This window comes from Camelus bactrianus, chromosome 1, assembly GCF_048773025.1.
Source record: "Camelus bactrianus isolate YW-2024 breed Bactrian camel chromosome 1, ASM4877302v1, whole genome shotgun sequence".
Taxonomy (NCBI): domain Eukaryota; kingdom Metazoa; phylum Chordata; class Mammalia; order Artiodactyla; family Camelidae; genus Camelus; species Camelus bactrianus.
The window spans coordinates 120,589,329-120,603,029 of NC_133539.1; the positions used below are offsets into that span (position 1 = coordinate 120,589,329).

The 13,701-nt window shown below is 40.2% G+C and overlaps 1 protein-coding gene across 6 annotated transcripts in view; it reads left to right on the plus strand.

The window, feature by feature from the left end:
* The window catches only part of LOC105073877 (collagen alpha-4(VI) chain-like), a 110,621-nt gene that overhangs the window by 31,914 nt on the left and 65,006 nt on the right, over positions 1-13,701 (plus strand). For 5 of the 6 annotated variants that reach the window (XM_074372177.1, XM_074372179.1, XM_074372183.1 and 2 more), the window contains exons 8-13: positions 10-564; positions 4,634-4,968; positions 6,259-6,337; positions 10,367-10,512; positions 10,748-10,840; positions 12,202-12,255. In XM_074372177.1, coding sequence (XP_074228278.1) covers positions 10-564; positions 4,634-4,968; positions 6,259-6,337; positions 10,367-10,512; positions 10,748-10,840; positions 12,202-12,255 — 1,262 coding nt within the window. The remainder of the gene's footprint in view (positions 1-9; positions 565-4,633; positions 4,969-6,258; positions 6,338-10,366; positions 10,513-10,747; positions 10,841-12,201; positions 12,256-13,701) is intronic. The other variant, XM_074372188.1, reaches the window with a different exon arrangement.

Consider the following 13,701-nt stretch of genomic DNA (forward strand, 5'->3'; position numbering starts at 1 on the left):
CCCACCCAGCCTGTAAGAACAGGAAAGCTGACATCATCTTCCTGATGGATGGTTCTGAGTCCATCCCCCCGAAAAACTTTGAAAGGATGAAGGGATTCATGAGGCGAATGGTGAACCTATCTAATATCAGTGCCGATGAAATTCGGATCGGCCTTCTGCAGTTCAGCTCCAACCCGCAGGAAGAATTCAGGCTCGGCCAGCACTCCTCCAAGGCGGACATCCACAGGGCCATCTCGAACGTTAAGCAAATAAATGATGGCACCTACACCGGGAAAGCCCTTAACTTCACGCTGTCTTTTTTTGACAGTTCAAGAGGAGGGAGGCCCAGTGTTCATCAGTATTTGATTGTAATCACCGACGGGGTCTCCCAGGACAGTGTAGTCCTACCGGCCAAGGCCCTCAGGGACAGAAACATCATTATCTTTGCCATTGGGGTAGGAGGAGCCAGAAAGTCTCAGCTTTTGGAGATCACTAAGGACCAGGGCAAAGTGTACTATGAAGAAAAATTTGAGTCCCTGCAAAACCTGGAGAAGGAGATTCTGTACAAGATCTGCATTCCACAAGGTGAGGGACAGAGAGTTTTGTCACTCAATCCATAAGCCCATGGTAGGTGTCTGGGACCAGGCTGGCTCTCTTAGTGAAATAAAACTGGTCCTTCTAGCTGGAGGAGGGAGGGAAAATCACGCTGTGGGGAAGATAACGGCCCTGAAGGAACGCTGTGGTCTCCTTCCCTTGGGAAATTTTTCATCATTCACGTGGCTGTCATCACTCACATGGCTGTCATCACTCTGGACTCCAGAGGCCTGACCCTTCTCCAAACTCTGCCTCTAGTAAGTCCTCCCAACTCTTCCTTCATTCCTTGTAGATATGAAGCCAGACTGGAATGTGCAAACACGGCCTACTGGAGATTGGGGTCCAGAGAAAGGAAAAGAGAAACAGTGAATAAGATCAGTCAGATAGTTGTTCTTATGAAATAGAACATGCTGTCTTTTCCATGCGACTCTGTACTGGGTCTTGCTTCTTGGTTGCCATTTTGTTTCCATATGGCTCATTTCATCCTCAATCCCATTTTATCTCCTCAAGCTTTTCTCTGAAACAACAGGATCTGGAGACAAGGGTTCCTCCTCCCAACAGTTTGGGTTTCCCTTGGCTCTTTTCCCGAGACTTGAGACTGACTTGAGACTGAATGTCTTCACGGATGCCTCCTACCCATGGGGACAAGATGCCACACATACATTGTAATTAGAAGGGCTCACCTTTAGATGTGTTTTTTTTTTTTTTTGTACCAAGTCCTGTTCCGAGAGCTCCCATAGGTTAAAACATTCTGTCTTCACCTAACCCTATTAATAAGTAGATACTACTTAACAAATGAGAAAACCAAGGGCATGGCAAAATCAGGTTATTTGGCCCAAGTAAATAGCAGAGGTGTTCATGAACTTGAGGCAGTCTGGTTCCAGGGTCTGTGTGCCAAATCCTGTTCTAGGTGCCTTTTGGTGTATAGCACAACAGGGCCTCTCAGATGAATGTGCATTTGAATCACCCGGGGACCTTGTTAAACTGCAGTTACCGATTCAGTGGGTTGGGGGTGAGTCTGCATTTCTAAGAGGCTTCCAGGGGATGCTGACTCTGCTAGTCTTCAAATCACCCTTTGAGTAGGAGGGTTGTACGGTACAGTACAGGATGGAGTAGGAGGCTGAAATACAGTGTAGTATGTTATAGTACGCAATAGGACAGCGCAGGATGGTATCGTGATATGTGGCAAAGTATAGTGTATAGTTATGTCCTATGGAATAATGTATAATGAAACTCATAAAGCCCAATATTCCTAAATCAACCCCATGTGAAATAGGGGGGTTATTATTATAATACTCAATTATTATGATACTCAATTTCCAGCTGAGAAAAACAAGAGAAAGGTTAGGAAACACAGATGGAAAATCAAGAAGGCAGAGGTTTTGAATTTCCCATCAGTTTTGGTATCGAAAAGCCAGATCCAATTTTGTAGAATATTAAGTATATATATATATATATATATATATATATATATATATATGTATATATATATATATATATATGTATATATATATATATATATATGTATATATATATATATATATATGTATATATATACATATATTTAATTGAAGTATAGTCAGTTACAATGTGTCAATTTCTGGTGTACAGCACAATGTCCCAGTCATGAATATACATATATTTTTTTCATATTCTTTTCTATTAAAGGTTATTACAAGATATCAAATATGGTTGCCTGTGCTCTACAGAAGAAATTTGTTTTTTGATCTATTTCTGTCTAAAGGGTATCACTACTTATCAGTGTCTTTGGTGAATTCAGGAATCAATTGAAAGGAGTGTGTGTGTAAAATTGTTTTTTTTTTAAATAAGCATGGATTATGGGATGTCCTGTATTAAGCAGTTCAGATTCTTCAGGAATCAAAATCCTATTTTTGTTTTGTTTTGTTTGTATGCAGCTGGGTATTGTCCTAGGGAGGAGAAGAAATATAGGAGTCTAGGTTCTCTTTTCAGATCATTTTGCGCCACCTAGTAAATTAGGATTTATATTTATCTTCAGCTCTGTCTTTTGATTTTTTGGCTTAAATTAGCTGGATACTCTAATAATGGCTGAAACCTAATTAATTCTAGAATTCTAGAATCATAACGCTGAATCAGAAAGACCTTAGAGTTTCAACTCTCTCCCTTAACAGGCAAAGAAAATGCTCCTGGCGGTACAGGGATAATGCCAGCTGAAAATATTCTGGGGAGAATGCAAATTAGAAATGTTAGAGTAATCTACCACACTGCAAAAAAGAAATTTCTTTTTTCTGAATTTAGATCTGATATAGAAATGAGATTTACATCTGCAGAAATTCCTTGCGGTGAATTTCAACTGGAGACTTAAAAGTCAAAACAAAGCCAAGATGTTTTATATGGAAAGAGAGGAGGAAGGCATTTTCTGTCTTTTTAATTGCAGAAACATATCTGGCCGGCTAGCACAGAGGATATTTAGAAGATTGAACAGTCATGGTTCAGCCCTGGATCTCAGATCCCTGAGAAAGTTTAAGCCACTGATTATGACCCTTTTTACTGGTGAAGTGTCCAGTGTTTATTTTCCTCAAAACAACCCTTCCACCCCCAAATCTGCAGTTTTGTTTTTATTGATTCTGAGCCAAATACTCCAATGTGTGCTGATCTAAGGGAACAGCGCCTACATGTCCTGGGTTGCCCTGACAATCCCAAATTCTGCTTGTTACCCAGAAGTAGATAATAATAGTGGCTCTTTTATGGTTGATAAGTTCCATTTTAAGTTATTCTCACCAATTCTAATCCAAGTGCATCTGTGACTGCCAGCTTTTGCCTCCTCAGTGGAATTTTGTGGGTGGTCTTATTGTGAGTGGGTGGATATAGCCTGAAACATCAGTGGACCCTCAGGCTCTAGCTCCGTCCTCCCAGGAGGGCTTCAGGGCTTTTAGGCAGAAGGAACCGCGTATTGGGAATGACTGTCAGTCCTGGTCTTTTCCAACACGTTTTCCTGAAACAAGGTGGATGCATGTGGGTGGGAGGAAGCTTCCAGGGAAGAAGGGAGTAGTACAGCTCGTGCTGAAAGAAACTCAAGACTCATTATTTTCTTCTACATTTGTTTGGAGAGCATTTAATGAGGATGTGTGTTAGATCCTGGGAAAGTAGGATGACATAGTCCCTACTATGAGGGACTCTTTGTTCAGAGAGAGAGAAGGTCAAGTGAAGTAAGAGTGGATACGCAGGGACATTTAATCACTCAGCTTGAGGATCTGGGGACATGAGTCACAGAGAGATTTAGGGAGGGCAGTCACTTGAACTACAATTTGGAGGACATAATATGAGTTAGCCAAGCTGGGGTGGAAGGGATGGGAAAGGACCTCTGGCTAGAGGGAATAGGACCTGCAGAGGCATTGTGTATGTTTTGTACCAGTTAACTTTTGCTGTGTAACAAGCCATCCCCCTCAATTAAATAAAAAAACACCATTATTTAGCTTACCCTTCTGTGGGTTGGCTGTGTTGCCAGAGAGTAGGTTCTTGCACAGGAAAGGATTCAAGAGTGAGCCATAGTAAAGTGAAAGCAAGCTGACTTAGAGAGGTACACATTCCATAGGCAGAATGCGTCCATCTCAGAAGAGATACTGACCACGAGGTCTGGGGGTTGTCGGTGTTTATGGGCTGGGTAATTTCATATGCTAACAAGTGGGAGGATTATTCCAACTATTTGGGGGAAAGAGTAGGTAGGGATTCCCAGGAATTGGGCCATCACCCACTTTTTGACCTTTTATGGTCAGCCTTGAAACTGTCATGGCACCTGTGGGAGTGCCATCTAGCGTGCTAATATATTCCAGTGAGCATATAATGAGGCTCAGGGTCTACTGGAAGTTGAATCTTCTGCCATCTTGGTGCTAATTGGTTCTAACCAGTTTATGTCCTATCCTCAATGGCTGTGTCATTCTTTTAGTGGTTGCACCCTGTCCTCTTCCCTCTTGTCTCAACTGGAGGTCCTTCTTGCAGAGCCAGCTTGGTTGATATCTTCTGGGCTGGGTTGTGTGTCTACAGATAACTAATTTGATTTTCTTCTCCTTCACCTTCAAAGGATGCCACATAGATTTGTCTGTAGGAATTGATGTCTCCACCCCCACGAGGCAAATTCAGCAGTCGCTTGAAGGGTTACTGCCAGAGCTGATGCAAGAGCTGGCCTTGCCTTCCAACATCAGCTGTAGCCTTCCCGGTCAGACCAACGTGATGTTCCGCTACATGGTTCCTGGCTCAAGTGGCCAGCTCATCTTTGACTCAGGTTTTGAAAAGTACAGTGATGGGAGAATTCAGAAGTTCTTGATTCAGCAGGCTGCCAATAGCAACCACATGGATGTGGATTTTTTGCTGTCCCTGGGAGATAGTGCTCTCCATCTCTCTTCTGCTAAAGTGAAGGTAACAAATGCTGAGAACCCACATTATCGAACCATTAGGCATGGGGAGGGATAAGGCTTTTGGGACTGAGGACAAATAAACTGTTCTTCACTGAGGATCTTGCATAGAGGAAAACTAGTCTTACTCAGTCAAGATTGACAAGAGATGTGTTTTCATTCAATCAACAAGTGTTTAGTAAGCACTAGGGGCTCTTTGCTGAATGTCAGTAGAGGTAAAAGGATAAAGTCACTGCCCTCGGGTTGCCCACAGCTTAGTGATCCAGGTTTTCCACGACATAAATTTCTTCCAAAGACAGCTTGGAAGATGTTAGCTCCTCATGGTCACTCATTGTAAGAACCCGTTATTTCTCTTTCTTTCTTTCACTCTCTCTCTTTCATGATTTTTATTTATTTATTTATTTATTTATTTATTTATTTATTTATTTATTTATTTATTTATTTTAATTGACATATAGTCAATTTCCAATGTTGGGTGTACAGCATCATGTTTCATATACATACATCTATTCCTTTTCATATTCTTTTTTGTCATCATTTACTACAAGATATTTAATATAGTTTCCTGTGCTATTTAGTAGAACTCTGTTGTTTATCTTTTTTATATATAGTAGTTAGTATCTGCTGATCTCAAACTCCCAATTTATCCCTTCCCAACCCCTTCCCCACTCTGGTAACCATAAGTTTGTAGGACCCATTGTTTTTGTAATCAGCCCCCTGAGCCATCTTTAGTGACAGTTAATGGCTTGTTAGCATAACCCCCCTCCTCCCTTTCTGCTGCCCCAGAACCATGCACCCACAGAAGTCACAGAGGTAAAAAGATCTCATATGACATCTATTAGGAAACGACCTCCCCAAACTTTGAAAGTTACATTGAGTTTTTCCTTCCATCGTGCATCCGATGGATTTATTTCTTAAAAAAAGTAATTCACTTTTTAAATTCAATTTTTCTATGAGTAAAGGTAACATAGATAAAGAACATTGTAAGACAATTTTTGGACGATATCTTTAAGTGAACACATTAAGCTGCTTCAAATTCTTTTTCAGCGGTGGGGGGTGTGTGTGGGAGGACATGGAGGACAAGTGAGTGTGTAATAAAGTAACAAATGAATGGGTAAAATGGAACAGAACAGGGTGAAAGGCTGGTTATAGCTTACCCTTACATTTTTTAAGAAACGTGCAATTTACAGCATCGATCTTTTCCATTGCCCCTCCCCTCTGTCCTCCCTTCTTCTTCCTTCTCCCTGGTCCCTCTGTTCCTGCATCTCCCATACCCCCCTCTCATAAACAACAGGTCCTTTTAGTGTTTACAGATGGATTGGATGATGATTTAGAGAGACTGAAGGAAACGTCCCAGCTTCTCCGCAGCAAAGGTAAGTGCATGGTGTTGTTCCTCCCACAGGGGCAGAGATGATCTTTCAGATTCCGGATGGCCCAGGAATCTCTGAGCCCCCGAAGGCTAAGCCAGGTATTTGGAGCTCAGTGCCCACAAGGCTGCTGCCCAGTTTCTGGCTTCGTATGAATCAGGGGGCTATTGAGGGCTGAGAGACCCCTAGGTCTCTCTGACTGAGACAGGGCTGACCAGTTACCAGTCCAGCATCTGGTTCAGAAGGTTGTGGGTGCAACCCCTGCTTCGTGGAAAGTGGGTCCTCTCTGCTCTTTTGAGCTACCCAGGGGTCCAACCGTCTCTCTTTCCTAAACTCTAAAATCACCCTAAAGCTTCGTCTTACTTTTTCTACTGTCCTTCCTCCCTGATTCTTCTTTATCCATCTCCAAGGGCTGCTGCATGCATATGTGTATATGTACATATATATGCATATAATCAAAGTATAGTTGGTTTGCATTATTATATTAGTTTCAGGTGTCCAACATAGTGATTTGATATTTTTACAAATTATACTCCATTTAAAGTTATTATAAAATATTGGTTATATTCCCTGTGCTGTACAATATATCCGTGTAGCCTATTTATTTTATACATAATAGTTTGTATTTCTTAATTCCCTCCCCCAACTTGCCACTCCCCTCTGTCTCTCCCCACTGGTAACCACTAGTGTGTTCTCTTTATCTGTTAGTCTGTTTCTGTTTTGTTATATTCATTTGTTTGTTTTATTTTTTAGGTTCCCCACATAAGTGATAAATAACATAGTCTTATCTTTATCTGATTTATTTCACTAAAAGTGATACCCTCCAGGTCCAACTATGTTGTTGCAAATGGCAAGATTTCATTCTTTCTATGACTGAGTAGTATACCTTGAATATACAGTTGACCTTTGAACAACCGGGGGTTAGGGGCACCAACCCTGAGTACAGTTGAAGACCCATGTATAACTATATTATTGCAGAAAAATGTGTGACAGCTCAGTGGTACAGCTCAGTGTTATGGCTTGGTGTTACAGCTCAGTTGTGACAGCAACCTGGATCCGGGTGAGAGACCAAGCAGCACTCGGAGAGTTGGAGAACTCAGGTTTATTATGCCGGCGGGCCCAGAGGAGTTAACACTCCAAGCTCTGGACCCCATCTGTAGGTTTACACAGGCTTTTAATAGGCTGCCAGTTTACACTTTGCAACGTCATATGCAAATAAGGTATAACAATAGCTGTCTAATTAGGACCAATCAGGAGGGAAAGAAATAACCAATCAGGAGTAAGCTCCATGCAAGTGAAATACTACAAATGGACCAATCAGAAGTTAGGGAAATGGACCAATCAGGAATGAAGGAAATAACCAATCAGGAGTGAGCTCAGGGAACAAATAGAATTTTAGGGATAAGTTCCACTTTCCTAGAAGTAAGCTGTTCCAGAGGCAAAAATTGATCTAGAGCCACTGGGCCAGGGAACTGGATGGTGCTGGCAGGAGAGTAGTGGCCCTGCCTGGGGGTCCTTCCGGTCTTTTTTATGGGGCTTCCCACCTCAATATAACCTCTGTATCCACAATTCATCCATAGTTGAATCCACAGATTCAACCAGCCATGCATCATGTAGGACTATAGTGGTTATTTATTGAAAAAAATCCGCATGTAAGTGAACCCATGCAGTTCAAAGCCATGTTGTTCATAGGTCAACTGTATATACCACATCTTCTTTATCCATTCCTCTATTGATGGACATTTAGGTTGCTTCCATATCTTGGCTATTTAAAAAACTGCTTCTATGAACACTGGGTGCATGTATCTTTTTGAGTTAGTGCCTTCATTTTTGTTGGAAACATACTGAAGAGTGGAATTTCTGGATCATTTGTTAGTTCTGTATCTAGTTTTTTGAGAAACCTCTATATTATTTTCCATTGTGGCTGCATCAATTTACATTTCCACCAACAGTGTACAAAAGTTCCATTTTCTCTACATCCTTGCCAGTATATGTTATTTGTAGACTTTTTGATGATAGCCATTCTGACAGGTGTGAGATTATATTTTACTGTGATTTTCATTTGCATTTCTCTGATGATTAAGGATATTGAGCATCTTTCCCTGTGCCTGTTGGCCATCTGTATGTCTTCCTCGTAAAAAGGTCTATTCAGGTCTTCTGCCCATTTTTTGATTGAGTTGTATGTTTTTTGATATTGAGTTTATGAGATGCTTATGTATTTTGAGTATTGACCCCTTATTGGTCATATCATTTGCAAATATTTATCCCATTCAGTAGATTGCCTTGGTTTTGTTGATGGTTTCCTTTGCTGTGCAAAAGCTTTTACATTTAATTAGATCCTATTGTTTTTGCTTTTGTTTTCTTGCCAGATCCAAAAAATTATTGCTGCAGTTTATGTCAAAGAGTGTTTTGCCTGTTTTTTTTGAAGTGTTTTATGGTTTTTGGTCTTACATTTAGGTCTTTAATCCATTTTGAGTTTATTTTTGAGGTTTATATAATGTGAGAAAATGTTCTAATTTCATTGTTTTACATGTAGCTGTTCAGTTTTCCCAGCACCACTTATTGAAGAGACTGTCTTTTCTCCATTGTATGTTTTTGCCTCCTTTGTCATAGATTAGTTGACCTTAGGTGTGTGGGTTTATTTATAGTCTCTGTATTCTGTTTCATTGATCTCTGTGTCTGCTTTTGTGCCAGTATGTGTCTGTTTTGACGACTGTAGCTTTGTAATATAGTCTGAAGTCAGGGAGCATGTTACCTCCAGCTTTGTTATTTTTCTCTTAAGATTGCTTTAGCAAATCAGGGTCTTTCATGGTTCCATATAAATTTTAGGATCATTTGTTCTAGTTCTGTGAAAACTGTCATGGGTACTTTACTAAGGATTGCATTAAGCGGAATATTTTCTGACAATTTGCTTTCAACTGAATTTACTGCATAGATTTCCACTGAAAGTTTAAAATGTTGCAACTTTTCTGGAAGGGAACTGGGAGTTCATGACAAAGGACTGCAAACTTTGCCTACGAGCTAGGTCAGCAATTCCATTTCCAAGAATTTATTTTGAGGAGTAATTAAGAATTTGTATACAACTTTTAACCACAGGATTTTAAAGCAGTTTGTTTACCATAGCCAAGAGCTGATGTGTGTGCATGTGTGTGTGAATTTACTGTTTAAGTATTAACGGTAATATTTGTTTGGAAATTCTACTGTGACTTCTGGCCAGATTTGAGAAATGTTCTTGTCACTATGTTTTCTGTTACATGGAAAAACCCAGATGATCTCTCAGTGTCTGCATCAGTAGGAGACGGTTGTTATTCTGCAATGACCACCTTCAAATCTCAGTGGCTTAAGCTAGCAAGACTGTCTCCATCTTGTACCTCATGCCCTTTCGTCCATGCCTCTTTCTTATCAGTCGAAGACCCAGGCTGAAGGAGGGATCTGTTTCTGTGGGAGGGGAAAGAAAATGGGCTGAAGTGTGCACTGCTCTTAAAATTTCTCTCAGGGAGTGGCCAGTGTCACCTCTGCTCATATTTCATTGGTCAGAGCCAGCCGTGCGGACAGTTGTAACTTTCATGAGATAATATTTTTGCAGGTAAAGAATTGGGGCTTAATGAGAGCTTATAATTTCCCCAAAAAAGTGAAATCCTACCTCATGCTCTTCGGTAGAGGAACCAGAATATTTGTGAACAGCCCGCAAGATGGTCACAGAGTAAACCACAAGTCTACTTCAAGCATGGGGTTAAAGGATGTAACTTCATACTGTAACAGGGGAAAACTCTCTTTCAAATAGAAAACTGGGGTTATAAGAGCCCTGAGGGTCCTTTGTGGTTCCATCTAACTGTTTGACTTTCAGCTGCAGGGATTGAAAGATGTCAGACCAATTCTTCAAGAAGGCATGTCATGAGCTAGCTTTGATTTTAAAAGAAATGCAGTTTGAGACAAGATTTATGAGGCTGTAGGAGGGGTGATGGATATTGGGGCCCAAAGACAGACCATTCAAAAGATGTGCAAGGAAATCCCCCACCTGTTGGTGTTTTGAAGGATTCTCTGGACTCCTTACTATTGGCCTGGAAGGTGTGTATAAATTGGAGGAGCTCCAGGAGCTAGAATTTGGCAGAGGATTTGCGTATCATCAACCTCTCAGCATCACACTGCCATCTCTCCCGAGCATCTTATGGAAGCAACTTGTAAGTTGTTTTTAGATTTTAAATTAATTAATTACTTTTTTATTGAAGTATAGTCAGTTTACAATGTTGTGTCAATTTCTGGTGGTAGTTTGTTTTTGACACCATCCTTCACCAGATCTGTACATTCTAATAACTTTAAAAACCTTGAGGGAATTTTGTTTCTTTAGCGTGTCATGTGACGTAAGTTCATACAGATGAAAAAAAAAATTGTACGTGATGTGGATTCTGTTTTCAGGACACAATTGTAGAAAGAACGTGCTGCAATACGTATGCAAAGTGTTTTGGAGACGACGGGCACAGAGGTGATGGTGGGAGCCCTGGGAGGAAGGTGAGGATTTGTTGGGGGGGTGTGTGGGAGAGAGATGACATTTCGTATCCACTGCACACCAGCCTGTGTTATGCCTTTAACACGCCTTTTTTAGTTCTGTGCTCTTTACAACCTATTTTACAGGTGTGAAATCGAGGCTCAGAGAGGGAACACCACTTTCCCCAAAGTTGCATGGTTGCCAAGAGATATTTTTGGATTTAAGCCCCTATGTCTCCCTGACTCCAAGGCGTACTTCCTGTCCACCCTATTGTGCTGTCTACTTATATTTATTTTACAGACACTTTCCCTAACTCTAGGACTGAGTGATAGGAAAAAGATCACTTCATGCTTTTCAGGGAGAATCTTGTTAGAAACGGTCCTCAGCTATCCAGGGACACAGGTTTCCATTCTCACGGGACGACAGCTTTACGAAGGGGGTATAATCACCAATTCACGTGTAAGGTTGAATCACACCCATGGGCTTTCATGTTCTCTTGTAAGGTTTCCCATGAGGTGGTTGGAACGAGCTCTTCCTGCCTTTGCAGATCAATCTTAATTTTGAACAGTGTATAATTACTTTTTGAAAAATAAATTATAATTATGCCCCAGCACTAGAATTTTCTCCCCTCTTGTTGTTCTTAAATATGGGATTGGAGGTTCAGAAAATCAAGCCTGGGAATCTCTTGACATGTTTTTTGGCAACTTGAGGACCATGCCTCAAAGGCCAAAGATGGGAGTGTCCTGAATTCTTGACTTCTCTGCTCAGAATTCAGTGCTTGGTCATGTTACTTTCATATCTTTGTTAATTACAAGGAGACTATGGCTCCCACATCTTGTTGACCAGGTTTTAGACTAAATAAACACCTCTGGCTATAAAATGTTAAGCCAAACTTCCTTGACAGGAAATGGTTTGTGGGTTTAGTTATCTAAGGAGAGTAAAAAAAAGAGAGAATAAACAGTTTAGTCACACAGAAATAAGCAACCATTTCTCATAAGTAATGCGGGCTGTAACACCTTTGTTTACTGACGTTTTGTAAAACCAGCTCAAAGCCCCCTTTAAAGTAATAGTCTTTCCTGAAATGTTTAATTAGAAACTAGTTTTGGCTTTGGTTTTCACAATAGCATGGCTTAAAAGATATTTTAGAAAAATAAAAATAGGCTGGGGTCCCGGACTATAAAGACAAACAGGTATGCAAGTTTCACTCTAAGACGGGCCAACAGTGCCTCTACGTCTCTGTGTGTTACACTCCACATTTAGTAGAATCTCAGTAAAACGTCAACTCAGTGAAACAACGGTATCTATTAGTAACCATTTTTATTTCACATAGATTTGAGAAATGAAGGATTTGGAGTCCAAATTATTTATTTTGATTTTTTCTCAGGGAGAGAGGGGTTTTGATGGATTTCCTGGTCACCCTGGTGAAGAAGGTGGTCCTGTAAGTACTGAATCTGTTTTTCTCTTTGAGGGAATATGGTAAATGGGTCAACTATTAGGAATACTTAATTGCATTAAGCCATCAAAGTTTTTCACATCCATGCCATTTAAGGTGGGTTTAAAATATCTATATAAAAATAATCATCTGTTACAACAAATGTTTGGTGGACTGAGTTTGTAAAGATATAATCTCCAGAAGGTGTTTGGTGATGAAGTATGGTCATTTTGGTTTTTAGTCAGTGATTCTTGGACAACTGAAAATGTGTTCTGTGTCTAACAGGCATACATTGAAGAGCAGTTCTTAATCATGAGCTGAATAACAGGTAGTTTGTTACCATTAAGGAGACAGCCATGCTTGTAAGTGGTTTAACAGAATCAATTAAAGAACTAAGGCTGTTCTTACAAGATCACTCAGATGCCTTCCTGAGTGACTGAAAAGGTGATGGAGTTGTCATCACCTGCGGACAATTTGTATGTAACCCTGGATACATCCCTGGGCAAAGAAAATTTACCACGTGATTGGCTGTGGAGAACAATGTGTGTTACAGAGACAGTTGCTAGCTTGGGGACTGGAATGTGGTTGGGACCATCTTTATTACATCATATAAATACTGAAAGGATTTTAAGAGCCCATCATTTTCAGTTAATTTTAAATGATGGGAAACCACTCACCCACAGGGGTCAATTTTAAAGCTGACTTGTATATACTACTGATTCTTACACTTTTTGGTCTCAAGATAGCTTTGCATTCTAAAAGATTATGGAGCTTGAAGAGCTTTTGTTGGTGTGGTTTCTAGCTACCGATATTTACCATGTTAGAAATTAAAATTGAAGCAATTTAAAATCATTTATTTTCTTTCAAAATAATAAAAATAAACCCATAACATAAATCACGTATTCCTTTATGAAAAACAGCTATTTTCCCAAACAAAATACATTAGTGAGAAGAGTGGCATTGTTTTATGTGTTTTCAAATGTCTTTAACGTCTAGCTTATTAGAAGGCAGCTGGATTGGTATATCTGCTTCTGTGTTGAGTCTGTTGTGATACCGCTTGCTTTGTGACCTCTTAAAAACTACTGTACACAGACATAGAGAACAAAGTTATGGTTACCAAGGGGTAGAAGGGGTGGGAAGGGATAAATTTGTAGTTCAAAAATTGCATCTCTTGGGGAGCAATGGAAATGTTAGCTGTCTTGATTGTGGTGGTGGTTTCATGGGTGTACACATCTATCAAAATTCATCAAATTGTACATCTGAAATATGTGTAGTTTACTGTACAGAAATTATACCACAATAAAGTTTTTTTTAAAACTGTGCTGTACACTTGGGAAAGAATATGAATGAAAAAGGAAAAGACAGCATTTTAGTGTAATTGGGAAAAAAGTTTTAACTTTGTGAGCATCCCCTCCCAAAGGGTCTTGGGGGCCTGAGGGGTCTTTGGGCCAA